The 16,993-nt window shown below is 24.5% G+C and overlaps 2 protein-coding genes across 4 annotated transcripts; both read left to right on the top strand.

Annotated features, from left to right (window-relative positions):
* The first annotated feature begins 1,720 nt into the window (after positions 1–1,720).
* LOC122851244 (vesicular glutamate transporter 1) lies at positions 1,721–6,788 on the top strand. The gene is made up of 9 exons (XM_044150352.1): positions 1,721–1,825; positions 3,362–3,485; positions 3,567–3,802; positions 4,374–4,720; positions 4,845–5,019; positions 5,091–5,383; positions 5,465–5,836; positions 5,908–6,117; positions 6,194–6,788. The coding sequence occupies exons 2-9, from the start codon at positions 3,412–3,414 to the stop codon at positions 6,422–6,424; spliced, it is 1,938 nt and encodes a 645-aa protein (XP_044006287.1). The 5' UTR covers positions 1,721–1,825; positions 3,362–3,411; the 3' UTR covers positions 6,425–6,788.
* A 4,688-nt stretch (positions 6,789–11,476) lies between these two features.
* On the top strand, positions 11,477–16,710 carry LOC122851247 (phospholipase A1 member A-like). Of its 3 annotated transcripts, XM_044150359.1 has the most exons (8): positions 11,479–11,962; positions 12,043–12,152; positions 12,656–12,776; positions 13,245–13,393; positions 13,995–14,249; positions 14,297–14,501; positions 14,590–14,758; positions 14,949–16,710. In XM_044150359.1, exons 2-8 carry the CDS (start codon positions 12,092–12,094, stop codon positions 15,099–15,101), a joined length of 1,113 nt encoding a protein of 370 aa, XP_044006294.1. In that variant the 5' UTR covers positions 11,479–11,962; positions 12,043–12,091; the 3' UTR covers positions 15,102–16,710. The 3 variants fall into 3 exon arrangements, with proteins under 3 accessions (XP_044006293.1, XP_044006294.1, XP_044006296.1); XM_044150358.1 differs by having other exon boundaries at positions 11,477–12,152; XM_044150361.1 differs by having other exon boundaries at positions 11,495–12,152; positions 14,310–14,501.
* Positions 16,711–16,993: the final 283 nt, after the last annotated feature.

Genomic DNA, 16,993 nt, shown 5'->3' with positions numbered 1-16,993 from the left:
GAATAAATTCAATAAATTTGTCAAATACAAGAGGGTGAAAGCTGAGATTTAAGCTCCAAATAATCTCTTTGTTTCTAATGAAATTCTCCGACGATACTGTCAAGACTTGACATATATAAAAATAGAAAAAATAATATTTCCCTACGTCTGTATTATTCTCCAAGGCTTTATATTCAACAACTCAAATTATTTTTAATGAACAATGTATCAGACATATCAAACTTTTAATAAAAATAAAAATCTTTAATATTTTACTTTTTTTTTGTTCATGTATATATAGACACAAAAGTCGTGCTTTCAATATCAAGGGGGTCCAGCATCCGTTGTAGCTGGTTTGCCAGAGTGGATCGATATTTCCTGGCAACCATCATCCACGATGGGATGATGCCTTTGCCTCCCTATATCAGCTTTTGTATTAAAGCTCTGTTTGCAACAATAAGGAGTTACTTTCAATGACGAGAAAGAGCTTTTCTTTTTGTATTGACAGAAACTCTTGATCCGAATTAAATGAAAAAAATTCAATCCTTGATATAAATATTTTTTTTATACTAATCATTTTTACATTTTATTTATCAAAAAATTTATATTTACCCTCAAGTACCTGTCAATCTCTCATACACAAAAAAAAGCTCTTAAATATTTTTTTTCTAACTTTTCATATTCAAATAAATTTCCATCATTTTTTTTTTTCTTCAAAACAATTTTTAAAATATTATTCAATCATCATAATATTTATTGTTATTTTTTTTATATATAATTTTTATTTTTCTATTTAAATTGTATGAAATTTTTAAACACCCACATTAGGATAATGGGGAGCTTTTAAATATATATATATAATTTTATATGATCCCTTTGGTGATGCTGCTGCTGCTGCTGTGTGGCTCACCTACACTTGCTTAAAATACTTGTCTTTAAACGACCAACCCTCTAAAGAGAAGTTTATCTATTCTCCCTCTAGCTTAATATATATATATATACAATCCATTTTCCCCTTTTTATCTAACTCTCTCCCCTCTAACTCCTCTCTTATCAAATGTTTATTCCCCAACGTTTTCAGCTTCACTTTCATCGACTGTATAAACTCGTTAATAATTCAATTTGTACATCCATTTAATCATCCTTTATCTTTTTATATTTTATTATCATTTTAATAATATTATTATACAACCAATAATTTAATTTTTACAATATTATTAAACAATATATTTATTCAACCAAAAAATCATCATTTTTAAAATTTTTTTTTTCTCTAAATTTCTATTTAAATTAGATATTCCAATTTAAATAATTTATTTAATTATTTATTATTATTAATGTTTATAATCTTTACAATATAAGCAAAAAAAAATATTTTTTTTAAATATTACAAGTGTTAAAAAAAATAAATAAGTTTAATGTGAAAATGGAAGAAAAAAAGAGGAAAAAAAGTTTGTATTGTTTCATCCCCAGTGATTTGTTGATTATCGATATCAAAATTCCAATAAAATTATTTTTTATTTTACTTATAATTATTATAATTATAATATTTATTGTTGTTATTATTATACAGGTAAAACCGGGTAAAAGCTCCGCCTTGTTTCGATCAGTAAAGGGGTAAATTGTGGGTGGATTGGCCAGTGATATCGTTGCGTCTTGTCGGTATGACCAATGATAATGCCATGTAACTGTGCGCATGATTTGAAAAAGTAACTTGCAAACCCCTCCATAGATATGTTACGAATTTTTGGTAAATTTAAGGAAAACTACAACGACGTTTCATCGTCGCGTATCCCGCGCTTTCGAACCCACTCCGCAAAACTCTTCAATCTGGACTTAATTATTGGTGAGTTTAAAAATAAATTAATATTTTTTTTTTTCGCATAAAAGAATACATATTAATTAAAATAATAAATTATTTATATAATTTAGGTATTTTTTTTTAAATTTAAATTAAGGTGATGACACCATTTGATTACTGTGCAAATTGTTAAGTGAAAATGTTTTTAATAAATTTGATAAGCAGTGTAAATGTGAATAAAAATAATTTTTTTTTTCTGTGTCAATTGATAAATTGTGCTTTTTTTTTTAAGTGATAAAAATTATTAATTAATTTATTTTAATTATAAATAAAATTCATAGAATACAGATGAATATTTTTTAAATTTTTTTAGACTTAAATTTAAATAAAAGTCATCAAGTCATCAAGTCATTTGAGCTTGAATAACTTGATGAAATAATAAAAGAATATATTGATAATAGGGTCAACATATAATGAAACTAAAATGATAATAATAAAAACCAGAATGAGTAAGCAAAAAAAAAAGTTATAAAAATGTAATAGAGCTGTAAATATATTCCGAGGACAATAACGTTTTAGTCATGCGTGCTTGTAATCGATAATGCCCGCGGAATTTCGGGGTGACTCGGTTAAAATGTCCTTGGGGATATGAGACATCTTCATCCCTCGTTTCTACAATTTCAGCATGAAAAAAAAAAAAATAATGTTAAATAAAATATATAAACTAGATATAGCCCTTGTTAATTTCATAGCTAGAAATAAATGAACATAAAACTTAATGACAGTGTCAGCAAAAGATAATATGAAAGCAGCAAAATTAGGGGATTATTTTTTTCAGGGAATCAAGCAGATAAATATATATATATAAAAAAACATCCATTAACGCATTGAGCAATCACCGTGACGATCAATTTGACTCTTCATTTTCCACCCTTCTATAATGTCGACATGTACCACATCAACTCTTGAAACACGTGCCCTTATATCGATGTTCATTGTCATGTCACGTGCCATTTTAATAACCGAGCATCATTGTCATTCGGCTTTTTTTTTTAACTCAAATATTTCCAAGGAAATGAAAAATATATATTAAAAAATTACTTGCATCGATAAAAGCAAAAGCAAAAAAATTATCAGTTGTATTTTTAGATTGAAAATCTACCCTACATGAGTCACCCCCATTTACAAAATACACATCACTGATTTATTTTTTAATAAAACAAATATTATATTAAAAATCTAATGGATATTTTTTTTTTAAATTTATTTCATCTGTAGAATTTGTGAATATTTTTTTTCGCTAAGCGAAATTTACTTGCAATCTGCCAGTTTCATATCCACCCTCTTCTAGGTGGATTAAGGCTGGATAGTCTGCCACTTCAAATAAACACCCTATCCAACAAATTCACCCTTGTTTCTCACTTTTTCAAAACCGAGGAACCAAGTGTTTTATATGTATCACAGTTATCCAGTCGACAATTTAACTCAATCACCATTTGACTGCCAAAAAAAAAAAAAAATACATAAAATGAAGATTAATGTTTGTTTATTAATTTGATTGTTTATTGTTAAATATTTCAGGGGCTGGGATATTAATTTAACAACAAATTGGCAACCCCAATAATTTAAAAATGTCCGGATTCGCGGCAGCGGGTCTCGGAGCCATACAGGCTATTAAAATAAAAGCAACAGAAAAAATTTCAACGTAATATATCCATTTTTTTAAACAATAAATAAATGATGTTGTTATTGGCTAGATGTTTATTAATGTATTATTATCAAGCAGATTTCGTACAACAAGAACAAGTAACACAGAGGGCTATGAGGAATTTGAGCCATCAAAGACACCAGGAGTCAGAGCAAATCAGGGATTCGAAGATGAAAGAGGATATTTAGGACAGCCATCATTTGATTCATTGCCAGAACCAGAAAGACCACCATTACGTCATATTGATATGTATTGTATGCCGGAACTTCCATGTCTATCAAAGAGATACACTATTGCAGTATTGGCTTGTATAGGTAATGTTTATAATTATTTTAAAAATGTTTATTAATTGATCATTGAACAACTGGCAAAGTAGCAAAACAACCAAGCCATCAAAAAACATCATAAATATATTTAAAATATTTTAAATTCATTTTTAATTTGCACTATGTCTTCTTGACTTTGTTGAGCATCAAAAAATATTAATATCAAAAATTTCTGATTGTTATAAAGGCCTATTTCCATAGATTAATAAACAATTGAAATTTATTTTTTTTTTTTTTGCTCGATTTTGATGGATTTAAGCCCTTTTTATATTGAGAATTTTTATTGGCAAGGATTATTTTTATGGCATGATAATTAACAATTAATAAAAAATAAAAAAATCATGATAAAAGGGTATTTTATTTCGTCAGGGATAAAAAGAACGGAGCTTTTTTTTGTTGAAAAAAAAAGCTCATAAAAAGAGTTTATTTTTGTATTTGGAATTGAGCCCTTCTGCCATTAATAGCTATAAAATTAAATGAAATTTTTTTTTTTACTAACTTTATGAGATACTGTTCAATTGTAAATTAATTTTTAATTTTTTTGTTGAATGTAATTTAGGTTTTGTTATATCATTTGGCATGAGATGTAACATGGGAATGGCAAAATTAATAATGAAAAATTTAAATTCAACAATTGAAATTGGTGCTGGTAATTCAACAAATCATACAACTAGAAAATTATTTAATTGGTCAGTTGCAACTGAAAGTGCACTTGATTCATCATTTTTTTGGGGATATTTAATAACCCAAGTACCAGGTGGTTTTTTAGCATCACTATATCCAGCAAATAAAATATTTGGTATTGCAATTGCAGTATCATCATTTTTAAATCTCCTTGTACCTGGAGCCTTGAGAATTAATCCAATTCTTGATATGCTTGTACAAGTTTGTAAAGGACTTGCTGAGGTAATTAACTTTCGTCAAATTAAAGCTCAAAAAAAGCTTTGGTTAATATTTTTAATTTACAAAATAAAAAGATATATATTTAAAAAAATGGAAAGATAAAGTTGTTGTTTAAATAATTGAACAGGGTGTTACTTATCCTGCTTGTCATGGTATCTGGAAGTATTGGGCACCACCACTTGAAAGATCTAGGCTTGCAACACTTGCTTTTTGTGGTTCATATGCTGCTGTTGTCATTGGCATGCCACTTTCTGGCATACTAAATGATTTGTTTGGCTGGTCTGCATCATTTTACTTTTATGGTAAATAATTTAAATACCCAATTGATTTATCAATCACAAATATATATATTTAAATTCAATTTTAATTAAAGGTATTGCTGGTTTAATTTGGTATGGCTTTTGGCTATGGTTGGGCTTTGAAAGACCATCAAAACATCCATGTATATCAGCACGTGAATTACGATACATTGAAGATTCATTGGGACAAGCACAATCACAAGCACCAATGCCAACATTTTCAACAACACCTTGGCATGCATTTTTTACATCAATGCCTGTTTATGCAATTATTGTTGCAAACTTTTGTCGTTCATGGAACTTTTATCTACTTGTACTATTTCAAGCAAGATTTTTTCAAGAATCATTTGGCATGGCTCCAATTGAGGTAAGTTTATTTTAATTTATAAATTATTACTAAACTTGTTGAAATGATTTACATTGGAAAAATTTATGTAAATTTTGATAGACTGGCTTTGTTGGATCACTGCCACATTTATTAATGACAACAATAGTACCTCTTGGTGGTCTTCTTGCTGATCATTTACGTAAAAATGGTATAATGACAACAACAACTGTTAGAAAAGTATTTAACTGTGGTGGTTTTGGTATGGAAGCATTATTTTTTCTTGTTGTTGCTCATTCAACAACAGCTGCTGGTGCAACAGCAGCTTTAACTGTTGGTGTTGCTTGTAGTGGTTTTGCAATATCTGGTTTCAATGTTAATCATCTTGACATTGCACCACGTTATGCCAGTATACTTATGGGAATGTCCAATGGAATTGGAACAATTGCCGGTTTACTTGTTCCATTTTTTGTTGATTATATGACAAGAGACAGGGTAATTATTATAATAATTTAAATTTCCCATAATGAACAATTATAATTATTTTTAATTAATTTATTTTTTAGCGTCCAGAAGAATGGAGCAGAGTATTTGTTGTTGCAGCTTGTGTTCATGCAATTGGTGTAACATTTTATGCAATATTTTGTTCTGGTGAACTTCAAGCATGGGCTGATCCATCACTTGAAGAGCAAAAAACTTGGAATCCACTTGATGATCTTGGACAGACAAAACCACCAGTACCACCACCACCAAAAATTGCACAGTCACAATTTATTGTACGAAAATTTCCATCAAACATTTATCAATTTTTAGCTTATTTTTAAAATGGATTTAATTATTTTCTTTTTGTAGCGACAACCATCGTTGGATGTTAATGCAGCATGGGACAATGATCAAACAAATAATGGATACACCCAACAATATGATACTAGTGAAAAACATCAGCCAATAAATTATGGTGCAACTGAAACAAATCCAAATAATCCATTTGTTTCATCGACAAATCCATTTACAAGTAGTGTCAGTGAAAATTATGTTCAACCACAACTTGATCATGATGTCATGCAGAATAAGTGGAATTAATTCATCATTTATCATCCTTGAAATAGATAAACTATTAATGAGGTTAGTAGAATTTATCGTTTATCAATTTGAAGCAGAGTCTCAAGGTGATTTATATATTTATTCTACAAAAAAATATGAAAAAATGACTTTGATTCTTTGATTAGATTTTTTTTCGAAATTGTTCTTCATATCATGTAGACTTTCAAATGGTTTTTTTTATTTTTTTTTTATCTATAATAATATGGATTTTTTATTCGTAACTGAGTCACCCTGGGACTCTTAATTAGATGTTATTTAAATAATTGGAATACTCGAGAAATCTCAACGAGAAATATAACTAAAATACAAAAAATTTAATAATAAATCTACGTGATTAAAGTAATGCCTAAGAGGACAGATGATAGTGCTCTGAGTCAGTACAAATGAAAAAATATACAATGAAAAAAATTAGAAAACATATTGAAAGTATTAAAAGCTTTTGTTTTTTTGTTGTTTTATAAAAACAAGCTTATTTTTTATAACTATACAAAATGATAATAATATGTTGATAAAAACAATTATTGGAATTGAAATTTAGCGATGATAAATTATTTAAAAAAGCGCTGATTATTATTGACAATATTTATTGATAAATTGCACATGTTTTACAAATTGCACGAAAGTTTTTAAACGAATATATAAATATATATTGAGCTATGACAATAAAAACAAAAAAGCTCATTTATTTAAAATTTATTTTCATGGAAAATTAAGTATATAAAAATGAAAATTGCACTTGTTTTCAATGCCGCACATAATTAAAAAATGGATTTTATAAAAATAATTTAATGGAGAAAAAATAATGACAATATAAAAATTTTTTAAGGTGACAATAAAATTTAGAAGAAAAAAAATTAAATTAACATCTTGACTATAGCGCAATTGGCTGATACTTTTAGGTATTTTAAATAAAATTTCAGATAAATTTAAATTGGATGACTAAATATCCTGGTAACAATATCCAAATAAAAATTTTCCGGTAAATTATTTTGTTAATAATTTATAAATTGAAGAAAAAAATAAATATTTTACAGGGCTTGAAAGGGTGAATATTGGCTGAATTAAATTTGAAATAAAATTAACATTTTGTCATCAAAAATTAATTTATTTTTAAATTAATTAAATTTTATAAAAATAAGTAAATTATTTATAATTTTCACACAAATATTCGTAGTTTTTCTTTGTGAAATTATTTTATTTTGGAAAATTTTTACCAGGAAATTAGTCGCAAAATCATTTAATTAAAAAGAAAATAAATGTGAAAAAAAAAGGAAGCAATAAAGATCAAAACACGTCGAATAAAATATATAAAAAAAAAATTAACCAAATTCATAAATTAAAAACGAAATAATATTTCTATAAATATAATCCAGGAGAACTGAATAATAAATCGAATGAAAGTTAATAATCTCAATAAGAGAGTGATCAAAAAAAAAAAATTTATAAATAATAAAAATAAAAAAAAACAATGAAAGTATTTAAAAAAAAATAAAACTAATTAAGATTTTTTTTTCTTTGGATAAAGAGGAATTTTAAAAATTAGTTTAATGTTAGATAATAACAAAAAAATTTAATAAATTATATATATATATTGAATTCGAGTTGATTCTCGTTTTCTAGTTATTCTTTGCTATATCACTCCGATTTCTATAATTTAATAAATCGTGAGAAATTCATACAAATATGTGCATGCAGGAAATCGACACATTAATAAAATCACAAAAGAATTAATAAATTAAAAAAACTATATTTCATGTCTTCATAAAATTTAGAAAATTATAAAATTTATTCATAAAAAGAGAGGAATTTAAAAAAATAATACAAAAATAGCGTTGGAATTGTGAAATGTGAAAATATAAAATATATATCTGTTGAGATTGAATGATAATAAAATTTTTTAGTCAATAATCATGAACCACTGCTGAAATAAAAATTTCAAAAAAATAATATCAATAAAAACACGTCTTATTAATGAAGAAAAAAAAAATAAAAATCAATTTTTATTAGAGAAAAACTGAGCCAGACAAAAAGGAAAACGTTGTACGTTTCAATCATGTCTTGGATTGTTTTTTTTTTTTTCAATATAATTTAAAAGACACATAAAATAATTGTGGTGTTTTTATTTTAAAAAAAATAATAATGATTAACGACTAATAATTAAATCTAAAAATCGATGATTAGAATTAAAAAATTAATTTATTATTTGTATAATTAATTTTCATATTGAAAAATGAAAAAGAAAAAAAATAGTCAATTTAAAAGTAAAACAAATAAATAAATAAATATAATTGTTATGTTTTTTAATATTATTAAATTATGTTTATGCTAATGAGCAATTAGACAAGATAATGTGAATAATTATTGAGTATTTATGGTCAATTTATTTAGCCTTAAACTCATATTTTATTCATCGAAATCTTGAAGTAGTGTCTGGCCTAATATTAAAGTTTTTCATGATATTAAATTCATCAAATTAATCATTCATGTTAAACTTGTAATAAGAAAAAAATAATTATTAATATCGACATGACTGTGTTTATCGAAAGAAAAAAAAAAAAATACAAAATGACAAAAAAAAAAAATAAATATATTAATTAAATCATAATTTACATTAAAATCTAGGCTAAGTGCTGATGCTGTTCGAACAATAATAATGATATATTTATATGATAAATAATAACAAAAAAAAATATATATAAAACAATGAAATTATTAATAATAATTTAATGACATTGAAAGTTAATATCTAAGTACCAAAAAAAATAAAAAAAAAACAAATCAAACTAATATTTTTTTCTCAATTGAATTTGTTTTTTTTTCAATTGTTTATAAATATTGTTTATAAATTAATTTAAAAAAATAAATAATCAATGGAATATGTGGTTGATTATGTATATAATAAATAATTTTGTTATTTTTTTTTGTTTGTTAATTTGTTAGTTGACTAATTGAATTATTATTAAAAATATAAAAATTTTTTTGATTGAATATTTGGACAGTTTAAATATTTATAATTTATTTTTTCCATTTACATCTGGTTGTTAAAAAAAAATTTACATACTTCATTTGTGTATGCGTATTAATCGTGTATATATACTATTTTCTCTGACTGTCTATTTAATTCTCAGTGTATGTCCGCGTTGCAAAAAAAAATCTCCACTAAATAAATGTTACCTGTAAATATTCCAAGATGAAAAAAAAAAAGAAATCTATAAATGATAGTAAAAAGTTAATAATAATTCTGTTCATTTTGGCATTGACAATATTATTTAGTCTAATAATTATATATTGACAATAAGAAAGTTTATAAAAAAAAAAAAAAAAATAATTATTTATAAACAAACGATGAAAGTAATATACACTTCGACAATAAAACGAAAAAAAATTATATAAACAAATATACAATAATATATACACAAAATAAAAAAAAAAAAATTGCTAATTATTTAATTTAAATAACTAATTTTTGTGATGATAATTTATCACATTTTTGGAAATCCAAATAATCGATTATGGATCATCAATCACATGAGAAAGTATACGTAACCAAAAAAAGAAAAAAAAAATGGAAAATAAAATTTTATTTTAAGTTGCAAAAAAAATAACAATTAGCCCTGAAATTTTTTCATTATGTGAATGTTAATTGAGCAATTTAAAATTTAGCTTAAATCCCAATAATAATTAGGGACAATAATAATAATTATTATTTAAATGCTGAAAGACAATAAATAATTTATTTTAACGTAGAAAATAAATTTATTTACAGCATTAATTAAATAATAACACGAACAATAAATAATGTAAAATGATTGTTGAAAAAAATAATTAAATGGTTTGTTATCAATTATATAGAAATGTAAAAATTATGTATGAACTTATATCGTATCTGAGTGTATTATTAAATAATACAAAAAAAAAAAAATAATAAAAATATTGATGACTATTGATGATGTTGTATATTTTATTGAATTTTTTTTCATTAATTTTCATTGAGATAAAAATATAAAAAAATTATTAATATAATCTTTAGAATGTTTATGATGAATAAAATTTATTTATAAATATTTATTTACATTTATTATTTGTTTATAAATTTATTTATTTTTTTTTTTTATGAAATTTGAACTTTGGCTTGTTGCTCGTCCTCGATGTTGCCGTAATTATTACGCGAAATCATGAAGAGAAAATTTGAAAAAAAAAATACCGTGGCCTAGTATAAAGTTATGCTGTTAATATATGCATATTTTTTTTTTTTTTTTTTACTTTTTAATTAATGATTGTGTATATTATCAACTGGACCTAAGACACGCAATACATGGGAGTATAAAAATTTATTATCATGACGGTTTTTGAATTTACCATCATAATTTAACTGAGGAAAATAAAAAAGTACATTTCACCATCATAACGACATAATTTTATTACGGAATGCTTTTGTTTATTTGTCATGCATAACATATAACTTGTTGTATAATCAAATAAATCACCCCCTTGTTTTTTGTGTCAATCAATATATAATTAACTTTTGTGATTTTTTTTTTTTTTCTATTCTTTGAATTTCATATTTTTCAATTTCATTTTTTCATTCGAAATAGCTTCATTAATTATAGGTTTTTTAACTTTATAGTATTTCTGGGTTGGGGGTAAAGAGGCGTATGTTTAAAAAATTTAAAAATAAAAAAGAAAAACTTGTTGAGATTGTATTTATTTTTTTGTGCAACAATTGTTAACTTTAAAATTATTAAAATTAATTTTCAAAATATATAAAGACATAAATAAACAAGAAAACAATTAAAAAAATTAAAAAAAAAAATTGCAAGTCATTTTTAATAGAAAGATAGAAAAAAAAAATGAATTTCTAAATTTTTTTTAATTTCTTATTTGCAAAGTTTCTATTGAATAAACAAATCCTTCAAAAATTTAAAGAGTTATATTTTTAAAAAGAAAATAAACATTACAAATTGACGTATTATCAACATGTGATACATTTCGTTGAATAATCTTGGATCATCTTCCTTTCCAAGTCACATAACTCTAAATAAAAATAAAAAATTTCTTGAAATTTCTCATTCTCGATTAAGGTCGAATTTGTAATTTTTTTTTTATTCGCCTATGCGTAATATTGACATTTTTTAGTTTATATTTTTCAACAACTTGATTAAAAAATTCTTCAAGTAGGTCATTGAATAGTTTAACTTTTAACTTGACTTGATTAAAATTGTCCTTGTCTAGGTCGGAAATAAATTGAATAAATTTTCATATAAAAATACAACAAATGATATAAGAAAAAAATAAAAAAAAAAAAATAAACTTGTTAAATCCCCAATCAAGAAAACCGGCATGTACTTTTAACGCATGTATCCGCGAACCGGGGCACACACGCGGCTGGACCGTGAAGGAGGAAGCGTTGTTTTTGTTGTTGTTGTTGTTGCTCGTGCTGCTGCTGTTGCTCGTCGCTAGTTTACTTTCTAAATTTTCATTGTAACATTTTGCCTTTTGCAATTGTACACATAAACTGTAAATTACTTTTACTCAAATTATTTTTTTCATTTAATTTAACAAATATAATCAAGTTTTATTTTTTTAAATCATCGCAGTTACTGTTGCACCTCCGATGTTATATCATGAAATTGTCGAGTGCCCGAGATGGCGATCAGTGATTTAATATTAAAATTTTTTATATGTTTGTTTTTTATTTTTTTAACATGTAAGTAAATTATTATTTATTTTTTACATTTAAACATCAAGTGAAATTGTTTTTTTGTTTTTTAATTTCTTTTTTAAATTTAATTTTGTTTTTTAAATATTTTCACTTTAATTACTTTTTATTTATCAGCAATTTTTTTCGCAAGTTCATTTTAAATTTAATCAATTTTAATATAATAATTAACACTTTTGATTACTTGATTACCTGATCACTTGACATTTGAATTTTAATTCGACACCAATTAACTCGGCCTTTGCCTCAATCTTTATATTATTTATGATTTTTTTTATAAAAATTTTTTCATTTTTTTTTTCTATAAACTTGTCAATGTCAAGACATCACATCGTTATCGTTTTATAAAAAACTATTATTTATATATATTTTTTTCAATTATCCTTTCACTTCAACTTCGTCCTCATTTTTTATAATTTTTTTTTTGCAAAATTTTATTTATTTCTTCATTTCGTTGGGATTTTTAATTTATTTAATTTTTTTTTTTTTAGTTTTTCTAGTTGAAGTGAAGGCCCAGAATAAAACACTCAAGGATCTCTTCAACAGTTCTTCGTGTGCAAGGCCACCTTATACCTGTCCTCATCCACAAATTGAATTTTATTTATACACAAGGTAAATAATAATCTACTGTCAATCCAAGTTGACATTAAACCATTTTAAAATATAAAAAAAAAATTCCTTTAAATGTTGTTTAATTAAAATTAATATTTTTCCGGGTAAATTTATAAATAAATAAAAGACCTGTCTCAAGTTTGAATAAGTTATACAGAAAACTTTCAATTTCAAGATCACGACCATGCTTGTTGGCAACTGAAAGTGGCCTCGATTAAACCACAATTTACCTTTCTCCATCAATAAAATATAAAAAAATATAAAAAATATCATTTACACATATTTAACATGTCCACTAATACACACGTAATATTTCACATGTTCACAAACACTTGCATCACAGAATCAAATTTAAAAAATACAAAATCAAGTTTCTCCTTTTGAAAAAAAAAAAAAATAATTTATTCAAAATATATCGCTCAAAATAAATATTATATAATCATTGTTTTTATTTATTATTTATTTTAGAACAACACAAAAAAAACCAGCATTAATTGATGTTAAAAATTATCGTTCACTTGATTATACGACATTTAATAATTCTCATCCGACAAAAATTATCATTCACGGTTTTGGAGGAGGAAGAAATTTAGCACCAAGTACTGATCTAAGGAATGGTAAATATCTAAAAATATTTAATAATAGGATTATTGTTTATTTTGTAATTTTAATTGTTAAATTGTTAAAGAATTTTTTACTTTTTTTCAATTATTATTACGGAAATTGTGTGTGAAAGGTGAAATGATTTTTATTATTTTTTTATGAAGCATGCACATAGACGGGCATTGACCGGATGCAAGTGAGAGTGCAGCATGACTATTTGTTGCTAAATACTATACTTTAATTTAAAATTTATTATTATATCTCACGAGTTATTTTATGAAAAAAAAAAATATTATATTTCCTTTATTGTAACTCATCAAAGTATCTTGATTTTTAATTAAACAATTTTTAGATTACTTTCACTTTTTATGAATATTATTTTATCGAATAATTTAAAATTAAATTAATTAATAATATAGTAATAATTAAAATTATTTTAATATTATCTTTATAAATTTTGATAATTTTTTTAATGAAAAATACAATTAAAAAAACAAAAATAAATCGTTAAGTAATTTCATCAATGAATTTAAAATTAATTAGTATTTTTATGAATTATAAAATAATTGTTATGTAACTATTGAAGTAATTATTAATTTGAATATTTACCAATAGCATTTTTCAAACGAGGTGATTACAATATAATAATTGTTGATTACGGAACATTGGTACGTGAACCATGTCTATCACAAATGCAATGGGGCCCGGATTTTTGTTCACGTTGTATTGCTCAGTTAGTGAGATATTTGAAACATCATCCACGTGGAATACAAGTAGAAAATATACATGTACTGGGATACAGTGTTGGTGCTCATATTGCTGGCCTTATTGCAAATTATCTACCCGATGACAAATTGGGCAGGATCACAGGTAAATTAATTTAAAAATAATTTGTATGCTGAGTTGTTGTAACTTAGATTACAATTATAGGTCTAGATCCAACGATATTTTTCTACATGAATGGAAACAGATCGAGGGATTTGGACGAGACAGATGCAAATTTTGTCGATGTGATCCATACTGGAGCTGGAATACTGGGTCAATGGGGACCAAATGGACACGCAGATTTTTATGTAAACGGTGGATCGAGTCAACCGGGATGCGCAACAGCATCAATACTACGTTAGCATATTTTTTTATTTATAAAAAATTTTTTTAATTCATTTTTTCGTTGATTAATTTTATTTTTTTTTATTTTTCGATTATTTAGAGACACTGTCTTGCGATCACACGAAAGTAACACCATATTACATCGAGTCGATAACGTCCAAGGCCGGATTTTGGGCAGCACCATGTCCAAATCTCTTCTCATACCTCATAGGATGGTGCAGCCCAGAAGCCCACGAGTGGATACAGATGGGCGAGGATACTCCACATACGTACGTATCATTTTAACAAGAAAAAAAAGAAGCTAAAATTTTGTTTTACACAAATTATCTTTCAAATTAAATTAATTCAACATAAAAATTTCGTACAATTTAAATTTACTTAACAGAATTTTAAATATTTAATATTTTTTATTCAATAATTAGATAATTAATATTAATCAAAATCAATTTTTAAATTTAGCGCACGAGGAGTATTTTATCTGTCAACAAACGCACACAAACCATACGCCCGAGGACTACCAGAAAAAAATCGAGTCCCGAAAAAACAGAAGCAATCGTCTTACCGCCAGTATTAAGTTTACTTAAGCAACTGATAAACATAATCCTCGAATGATGCTTCCAATTTTGTCAATCAAAAATCAAACATTGTACATAATTTTACATGAATAGCTTTTTTATTATAATTTAAATAATCAAATCCACATCAAAAGGAAATAAATAATAAGTGATAGAAATTATTATTTTTTTTTTTATGTTAACAACAATATTTATTACATAATAATTACGATATAATAATAACTTCTATGGATTTACAATACATTGTCGCACTAATCCTTATCATTTTATTATTAAAATGGAATGATTACAATATTTTTTTTTCTTATTACATTCTCTTTTAATTTTTAATAATATATCTCGCAAGCTGGCGGCGTTGGGTCATTTTTCATAATTTTTTATTGTTAATTTTTATATTAATTTGTTTATAATAAATTCATTGAAATATTTTCATTTTTTTTTTTTTAAATCGAGATTAAGATTATACATTGTCATCTCGATATCGTGCATCAGGATAATTTTTAAAATTTAATCATTTTTTTTTAAGGTAGAAATTTCAAAATTACAAACTCACTTTTATTTAATTTTTTCAAAGATTATTATTAATTTTGAATTTCACCTTCTATTTAGATAATAATAATAATAATAATCAGTGTCAGCAGGGTATTCCAGAGATTACGGAACTAGGAATAAACATATTTTTTTTTTTTTTTTTATCATTTTTTTTTATACAATTAATAACGTACATTCTACTTGTAATGATTAAACACTTTTTCACTTTTTTTTTTATTTGTTAAATAATTTTATCTCACACCTGTGTGTAACCACATTTTTAAAAAATAAAAATCAGGTCACTGAATTAACCCATTTTTAATATTACATCAAAAAAAAAAAGCCTAAATTAAAATTATACTCTCAATTATTTTTTATATATTTCATTGTTTTTTTTTTTAAATCAATCTTTTTTTTTCCTTTCTTTATTTACATAACTTTCGCACAAACCCAGTTCATTATTATTATGTTTTTTTAAATTAATTATAATTTGAATGATAAATAATGAGCATGCATATTGCTTGAAGTATGATGATGAAATAAAATGTAGATAAAAGAAAAAAAAAAAATTTCCAGAGGATGCAGTAAGGCACTTTTTTCATGACTGTGAATGAATCATCAAAGTGCATTGAACATGATCAAATTGTATTGGTGCCTTGGATGATAACAACTAGGCTAAACACTCTCTCTAAATTCTAAAAAAAAAAAAAAAACACTCAGTGTGTTTTTTAAATATTTAAATGTTATTTTTTTTTGTTTTTCTTTTTTATTTATTCAAATATCACTGTATCCTCTGGAAATATTTTTTTAATTACATCAAAAAAAAAAAAAATTATAAACAATTTAAATAAATAATTATCACACATTAAATTATAAATTGTTATTTTTTAAGTTTTTCTTAGTATTTTTTTTTTTCCATTATTCATTTATCGAGATTACACTCATACATATTCTACTTTATTTTTATTTTCTTTTCTATAACTACAACATGACTTATATACTTTTCGGATAATATTCATCTTCATTCTACCATAATTTTATGTTTTAAATTTTTATTTTTTCGTTAATATTCGTCCACGTCGATCAACGACAAACCTTGTGCCTAATGTTTAATATATGAAAGGATGAATCTAGGATAATGTCAACTATGAAAATAAATTAAACAAATTGGCGATTCTATTATATAATATTTAATGAATAATATGTTGATTATGATATTTATTATGATGATTAGAGTGACAATGGGCGGTCCTTTAAATCTAATTTTTAAATGGTGTTTTAATTTATTTTTTAAATTTATATATCAATGGGTTATTATGTAGCTTTTCTATTTCTTTTTCCTTTTTTTTGTAACTCTGATATTCTAATTTCATTTTTTTCTATTCGATATTTATTTAT

Source organism: Aphidius gifuensis, linkage group LG3 (assembly GCF_014905175.1).
Source record: "Aphidius gifuensis isolate YNYX2018 linkage group LG3, ASM1490517v1, whole genome shotgun sequence".
NCBI classification, from domain to species: domain Eukaryota; kingdom Metazoa; phylum Arthropoda; class Insecta; order Hymenoptera; family Braconidae; genus Aphidius; species Aphidius gifuensis.
Note: the sequence above shows the minus strand (reverse complement) of the source record. Positions and strands in the feature narration are given on the sequence as shown.

What these genes read in the sequence shown, in the direction of transcription:
- LOC122851247 (XM_044150358.1), top strand. Translation starts at nt 12,092, where the DNA reads ATGGCGATCAGTGATTTAATATTAAAATTTTTTATATGTTTGTTTTTT. An exon ending in AAGTACTGATCTAAGGAATG is followed by an intron (nt 13,394 to 13,994) that starts GTAAATATCTAA and finishes ATTTACCAATAG; the next exon opens with CATTTTTCAAACGAGGTGAT. An exon ending in CGCAACAGCATCAATACTAC is followed by an intron (nt 14,502 to 14,589) that starts GTTAGCATATTT and finishes TCGATTATTTAG; the next exon opens with AGACACTGTCTTGCGATCAC.
- LOC122851244 (XM_044150352.1), top strand. Translation starts at nt 3,412, where the DNA reads ATGTCCGGATTCGCGGCAGCGGGTCTCGGAGCCATACAGGCTATTAAA. An exon ending in TGCAGTATTGGCTTGTATAG is followed by an intron (nt 3,803 to 4,373) that starts GTAATGTTTATA and finishes AATGTAATTTAG; the next exon opens with GTTTTGTTATATCATTTGGC. An exon ending in ATTATATGACAAGAGACAGG is followed by an intron (nt 5,837 to 5,907) that starts GTAATTATTATA and finishes TTTATTTTTTAG; the next exon opens with CGTCCAGAAGAATGGAGCAG.